At 40.7% G+C, this 7700-nt stretch overlaps 1 protein-coding gene across 1 annotated transcript; it reads left to right on the top strand.

Annotated features, from left to right (window-relative positions):
• Positions 1-5176: 5176 nt before the first annotated feature.
• Positions 5177-7194, top strand: NKX2-4 (NK2 homeobox 4). Its single transcript, XM_030196226.1, has 3 exons — positions 5177-5734; positions 6180-6628; positions 6692-7194. Exons 1-3 carry the CDS (start codon positions 5365-5367, stop codon positions 6830-6832), a joined length of 960 nt encoding a protein of 319 aa, XP_030052086.1. The 5' UTR covers positions 5177-5364; the 3' UTR covers positions 6833-7194.
• The last annotated feature ends 506 nt before the right edge of the window (positions 7195-7700 follow it).

Raw genomic sequence — 7700 nt, forward strand, 5'->3', positions numbered from 1 at the left:
GCGTCCTCGGCCGATAATCAAATAAAGAAAGGCGTTTTTAGCGTGAATTTGGGTCACTTTTTTTTCCACAAACAAGTCCCAAAAAAGTGCCCTAAATGACCAGATGACCACCGGAGGGAATCGGTGATGACCACCCCTGACTCCCCCAGTGGTCACTAACCCCCTCCCACCCCAAAAAACCAACTTTAAAATCTTTTTTTTCCAGCCTGTATGCCAGCCTCAAATGTCATACCCAGCTCCATCACAGCAGTATGCTGCTCCCTCGAGCAGTTTTAGTGGGCAAAAAAGTACAAAAAGTGGGAGAGTGACCGAGGATATCAGAAACTGGACGATGTGGACGATGCAGTTTTAGTGGGTGCATGCACTTCAGGCAGGCAGACCCAGGCCCACCCCCCCTACCTGTGACACTTGTGGTGGTAAATGGGAGCCCTCTAAGCCGTCCCCCAAACCCACTGAACCCACATCTAGGTGCCCCCCTTCAGCCATAAGTGCTATGATAATGGTGTAGAGTTGCGGGCAGTGGGCTTTGGGGGGGATTTGGGGGACTCAGCACCCAAGGGAAGGGAGCTATGGACTTCAGAGGTAGTTAACTTTTTAAAAAATTGTTACAAGTGCCCCCTAGGGTGCCCGGTTGGTGTCCTGGCATGTGAGGGGGTGCAGTGCACTACGAATCCTGGCCCCTCCCACGACCCAGTGCCTTGGATTTGTTCATTTTTGAGCTGGACGCCTTCAGTTTCCATTATCGCTGAAAAACGAAACCACCCAGCTCAAATCCGCACAAATCCAATGCATTTGGCTGGCACAAACTGTATTATCGGAAAAAAGATGGACGCCCATTTTTTCTGAAAATATGGTTTGTCCCGCCCCTTCACGTACCCGTTCTTGGAGATAGACGCCCATGGAGATGGGCGTTCGCATTCAATTATGTCCCTCCTCGGGACCTTGGGGCTTTTTTTTTTTAAAAGCACATAGACTTCCAAAGTTCCATAGTTTACTATGAGGCGTACTTTCAAAGCACTTAGGGCCCTGTTTACTAAGTCACATTGCAGGTGTGCTGTTGTTTTTAGCGTGCGCTAATGCTAGAGATACCCATAGGAATATATAGGTATCTCTAGTATTAGCACATGCTAAAAACGATAGCAAGCCTTAGTAAGCAGGGCCCTTAGACTTACAAACTTACATATAGTAACCTATGCAACTTTGTAGGTCTATGTGCTTTGAAAATGAGCCTTTATGGAACTTTGTACTCTAAGTGCTTTGGAAGTAGCCTCTTAGAGCCAAGAAGCAATGGGCAAAATTTATAAGCTGGCTACACAAAATAAACATTTTTTACTAACCAGTGGTTTGATCGTGAACACAAATGAACCACAACCCTGTCTGAGAAACAGGCCACACAGGTGAAGAAATTTTATCTAAGAAAATGCATGTAGGTTTTTGATGCAAGATTGCCTCTCCATGATTTTTCTTGCCGTATTATGTACTTTCCTGCATTTCCCTTCTTGGCTTTTAATATTCTGACAAAATATCAAGTTAATGGCGATCTCAAAACTGAAATGTATGAATCTTTGGAGTTTCTCAAAATCGTAGTCGATATGTAGGTTCCTTCCTTTCCCACATACAGATAATCACAGCACGGCATTTTAATAGTGGATGATGCTTTGTACTTTTCCTCTGGTGGCTGTAAAACTGTGACCAGTGTGTGGTGAGAATAGGTAATTAACGCCTTCAGAAAAGTTTTTGAGTGTAAAAATAAAATTGCCTTATCGTTCTACAGTATTTCGATCTAAAAATGCCGAATTCTCTGCATTGACGAAATGTATTTATTGAGAGACTGCCCAGTCCCGCCGGAATACTTTAAGTTCAGAAGAGAAACCCAGGCTGTACTTACACCCACACAGCCAGACCAACCAGTCCCAGGTCTCCAGGAAAGGCAGAAATTTATAGGCTGTGCACAGACCTGTAGAAAAGCTCCTCTACACCGAGACACGAAAAGGTCACAGAATCGTGCATCTACTACCTGCCCCTGTGGGGGGAAAAAGACGCATCAAAGACTTCCGCAGTATGTCACTGATTCGGGACCTGTAATTACAAAATCCCCCCACACTATTCAGGTTCGACCACCTTAATTTTATATGTAAAATTATACATTTATCCCAAAAAAATTGAGTAATCCCAGAATAAGGATGCTAAATTGGGCAAAGGCAATGTAAACGTAAGCACGCAGGTGGGTTTTTTTTTTGGGGGGGGGGGGAATCTACATTAATCTTAATAAAACTGGAAACAAAATGCATAAACATTATGGGGACTAGAAAAATGATGAGGCAGGCCCTGTTTTGAAAGATTTCTTACAAGGACGGAACACTTTCGAAAAGCTAGGCTTAGTGACTTGTTAATCTACAATGGTTTGGCGTTAACATTATGGAACCAGAGTTGTGACCCTAAAAATATAATATTTAGACTTGCTTATATAAATATCTATCGCCGATCTTTCCATCAATCAGTTGTTTTCCGATGTACGTTAAATTCAGAAACGTCTGAAGAATGAAAAGCCTTCTGCAGGTTGCATAATTAGGGATTATGGAACCTAAACTATGATCGATCTGTTTCTATATAAATCTCAGGCCTTGCTGAATTAATCTCTGTTGGAAGCGGGGCAGTGAGAAGGGAGATGATTAACATCAAAGTTCTAACGTGAAACGTTATAAGCAGAGTTCATTATATGTAACACTTCTACACCTGCTTCTTTCTACACAGGTAGTACATTTAGAAAATACCTTTGTTCATTACATCTATCGTATTTTCTGTCTGGCGGTGAATTAATTTTATTCATCCCAAAAGCCATAGTCAATGCTTGTTTATTTTGCTGTTCAAAATTGGGAAAGGTATTTCCTAAATGCCACCCAGAAGCTGTCCCAAAAGTTGTGAAAGTTCTTGGTTTCTACAGAATGAGGTAGGTAATGCTGGAATCCTTTTTGTCCGTTATCACCAACGATCAGAAAAGTTGAGGTCCTTATATTTTCCAAAAAAAAATATTTTTTTGCCATGTTGTTGTTATAGACAACATAGCTCTGAAAAGTATAGAAAGAATGGAAACCTCGGAAGTGGAAGAGCAGCATAATGTTTAGAGCACTGGGATAAGAACTAGGGAAGTCCAGTTTCGTTGCTACTCCTGTGATCTCTAGCAAGTTACTTAACTCTCCACTGCTTCAAGTACAAACTGTTCAGGGACACGGAAATACCTGGTGTAGTGGAATGCAACTGACCTCGAGCTGCTATTGATAAAATGTGTGAGCTAAATCTAAATACAAATAAACAAATAAATCAAAACAGTAAAGTTCACTATTGTGTCAGGAGTAGGTTGGCTTACCCAGCGGTGTGGAATACTTCCAATCACAGATATGTGCAGAATTTGCCCTTAAAGGACAACTGGAACTGTTAACTTTTTGGATCTTAAGCAGGTAATTCTAGGGCCTACATGTTTTCTCCCATTTGGCTTGGGAGAAAATTTATTCTGCCTTGCAGTCCCAGTTCTTGAACACTGATTACAAAATGGAATCATTTCGTAAAACAGATTACTTACCACACCTTCCCCGCTGGCACCCTAAACATAAAGCACTCAAGTGTTGAAACTTGCCATGGAAAATAGACATTATGAATGAATTGAAAGAAATATTCCATGACAGTAACAAAAACAAACACGTTATTGCTGTAACTGTGAAATTATCAGTTGAATAAAATAAGCAAGCGTTGGGTACTTATCATCAGAATTTTATTTCTGAGATCAGAGAAAATAAATACAACAAAATTGTACTTTTTTTTAAAAATTGGACTGAGAACATATATATATATATATATATATATATATATTTTTTTTTTTACCAGCTTTCGGGAACTAACGCCTCCTTTTCTCTGGTCAGTATATTTCTTGTTCTGATATCACTAGATATTTTATATGTGTGTTATCCTTACTTTTGTCTACTCAAAGGTGCTGGAATTTTAATTGCTCCCTTCTCTGCTATATTCCTTTGTATTAGAGGAATGGTGACCTAAAGACCCACAGTTCTTTGCTGTCCTTGATTTCTAGGTACATACTAGAAGTAGTTTTTTTGCAAGCGATCTGGAATGAATATTACATCTTGAAAACCTCTCAGATTTGTACAGTGACGTTCTCCCTACATGAAGACCATTTCTATCTGTCCCTGTCTGCGTTTAACGTTTTAATTATGCAGTACCCACTGGAAAACTATAAATTTATCCAATACAATATCTTGGCAATCTTGTTTCACCCACCTATAATTCCCAACAAAATTGTTTTGTACCAAAATTGACTGCCTCGATCATTTTTTTCCACTTTAAACAGGTTTAATTAAAGCATTTCAAAAAGAAATCCCTGTTTCCCGCTCCAAAAAAATAAATGTCATTCTTAAATCTGATCACCTTCTTGCACGTCTTTCTACACATGCGAATGACTTGTTGCTTTAAATCTAAGCCCTTGCCTCGAACTGATTTCTATAATAGGCTGCTGTGCTGATTACAAAGTATCAATTTATTATTATTTTTTAAAATCTGACATTTATTAAAAATCGTTACGTGGAAATCAGCTGAAAATATAAAGGAAAAAAAAACCGTTGTACTTACAAATCAGTGGTTTCTGGGGTTTTCCCTTATTCTGTGCACTTTGAGTTAATTTGAAAAAGTGTCCTTCCGCTACCACAAAATGATGGGCAACACGCATAACCTAGGTGGCTCTAGAATAGGCGAGAAAAGTCATTGCACCTATTTATGGTCTCTGGTACTATTGCCAGTACTACGGAGCTCTTATTTCAAATGGAATCTAGTATTCAGGTTTAAAACCTGGAAGCAATTCATCTAACCTCCTATGCCTCTCATGCTCAACCGCACCGTTAATAGAAACCAACTTCTGATCTATCACTATCTACGTCAATCTTATGTTTGACACTTAGAACATTAGCTATACACGGCAAGCCACAGTGATAAATAATTGGGGAGGGGGTGTTTGTGAAGGGTGGGGAGAGGAGGCATGGTGACTATGTAAATATGAAACTAACTGCAATTTTACTCAATTATCTTAGAAAGATGTCAATGACTATTGTTTGCTGGTTTCGCGTTGCTCCACCCCCCCACCCCCCCATTCCCTCCCCTTTAGTGTCTGTTGTAAACCTGGCGCCGGGCTAAAATAAACCCGAGATAAGAGCGCTTAGGGCTCGCCTACTTCTCCAAGGCGATCAATCGGATCTCAGGCGTCCTCCAAGCACCCTCTTACGTAGACATCCACAAGGAGAAAGAACTGACACAACACGGTTGATCAGTTCATCAATTTTTTACCTGCTTGGTTGCTGAACCATGTCTTTGAGCCCAAAGCATACGACGCCCTTTTCAGTGACTGACATCCTGAGTCCCATTGAAGAGACATACAAGAAGTTTGGTGGCATGGACGGCGCAGGAAACCTGAGCTCTCCTCTGGGAGCATATCGACAAAACCAGATTTCTCAGGCAGGGATGCAGCAGCACGCCATGGGCCACAATGCCACCGTGGCTACCACCTACCACATGCCACACAGCGTATCCCAATTCTCGCACAGTGCCATGGGAGGCTACTGCAATGGGAGCATTGGCAACATGGGAGACATCCCTTCTTACCAAGACACCATGAGGAACGGTGCAACTGCTACAGGCTGGTACGGAGCCAATGCAGACCCCAGATACTCGACAAGTAAGCTAATCAAAAAGGGGTGGGGGGGGAAGCACTTTCTAGGGGAAGTTGAACTAGAGCAAAATTTTGCATGGATGTGCTAATCCACACATTTTATTCCCCAAAAGCAAATGCAAATAAAGGTATCATCACTTCCACCGTCCAAGTGCGTTAATTAGTAAAGTTAAATGACTATTTTAATTTTTTACTGTTTTGCTGGATCTTAATGTTTTATTCAAGATCCATGCATATCACTGAAAAATACTTCAGTAAGCGTTTCCTTGGTTAAACTAGGCAAACCAGATATAACTCGTCTTATTTTTAAACAAACTTTCAAACAATGCAGATAAGACAGTACACAGCTGTTTAATTCTAGCAATAAGTTTGCATTCTCTGCAGTGATGTTTCTTTTCTTTTAGTGCTATACAAGCTAACCTGCATTAAACGTACTGTATGCTCTGATTAGTTTCTAGATTCATGGGACCTTCCACCGGTATGAACATGGCTGGCATGGGCACTCTGACAGGCATAGCCGAGGCTGCTAAGTCCATGGCCCCTCTCCACGCAACCCCGAGGAGAAAAAGAAGAGTCCTCTTCTCTCAAGCACAAGTATACGAACTAGAAAGGAGATTCAAACAACAAAAATACCTCTCTGCTCCTGAAAGAGAGCACCTGGCTAGTATGATTCACCTTACCCCAACTCAAGTCAAGATCTGGTTTCAAAATCACAGGTACAAAATGAAAAGACAAGCAAAGGATAAAGTCACCCAGCAGCTTCAGCAAGAAAATAATCTGTGTCAGCAACAGTCACCTCGGAGGGTGGCAGTACCAGTTTTAGTAAAAGATGGAAAGCCCTGCCAAAACAGCTCCAGCATATCAACGTCTGCTCAGCCCCAACAAAACGGTTCCAGCGGAGTTCTTCCATCAAACACTGCTGTTCATCAGCATCAAAACCAGCAGGTGAATTCCTTAACCCAGGCTCCAGACTTAGAAGAGATGTCGCCGAGTCCTCCGATTCTCCACAATCAAGTTGCCAGCATGGCTCAGATGGACACATCGAGTGTAGATTATAACGGAGGCATGGTGAACCCGAACCTGCTCTATGGCAGGACGTGGTAAAATTTATGGCTCTGCCTAGCTTTGGATTCACATACAAGGCAAAAACCCAATGCACTTATCGGTTGATCCTTATACTGCATTCTCCCTTTCGACTGGAATGTTTAGTAAGGGACTTGTTTCTTTCCTACTTTCACGAAGACTGAAGTAAACCATAGGGTAAACGGTAGATGTGTTGTCTTAAGTTCCTCAGCAAAAAAATATATAATTCGAGTTGTTATAAAGGCCTAGGAGACCTGCCCATTCTAAAATTGGTTGCTTAGGAAACTATAAAGCAACAGTTCAGGTAAAAACAAGAAACTAAATTATTGTGATATTTAAAAAGGCACCCTCTGAATTAATTTCTTTGTGCGTGTATGAAGACAAAAATTAAAAAAACAAAAACGAATCAAAGAAAAATCAAGGGGATTGACAGATCAGCGATATAATACTGAACTAACAATGCATAAGAATCGTAGGCTACTTTAAAAATTAGCTTGACTGCTCTGTATATAGATACCTTTAAAACCAATTGAACATGAATAATAAATCTTTTGAAGAGCATCTTATCTCAGAAGAATTAATTTTATAAGGGCCCCTTCCTTAAGTGCAGTTTCATTTTTGTTTGATTGAAAGAAAATTGAATTGTAATTCAAGGTCGAAGAGGAATGGCACAACATTATCCACGAGGTATTTTCACTGGGGCAATACAAGTGACAATAGAATCAAGCAGCAGCAGCAGCACACTGATGGATATTTTGTAATCTCGTGCTGATTTAAGAGTTTTCTTAATGTTATTTGGAAAGTACTTCATGATCATTACAGGAAAAACGTCAGAACATGCAACAAGTAAAAGATGCTGTTTAAGTAAATCCGCGAGAAGTCGAACTTT

This window comes from Microcaecilia unicolor, chromosome 3 (assembly GCF_901765095.1).
Source record: "Microcaecilia unicolor chromosome 3, aMicUni1.1, whole genome shotgun sequence".
Classification (NCBI taxonomy): Eukaryota; Metazoa; Chordata; class Amphibia; order Gymnophiona; family Siphonopidae; genus Microcaecilia; species Microcaecilia unicolor.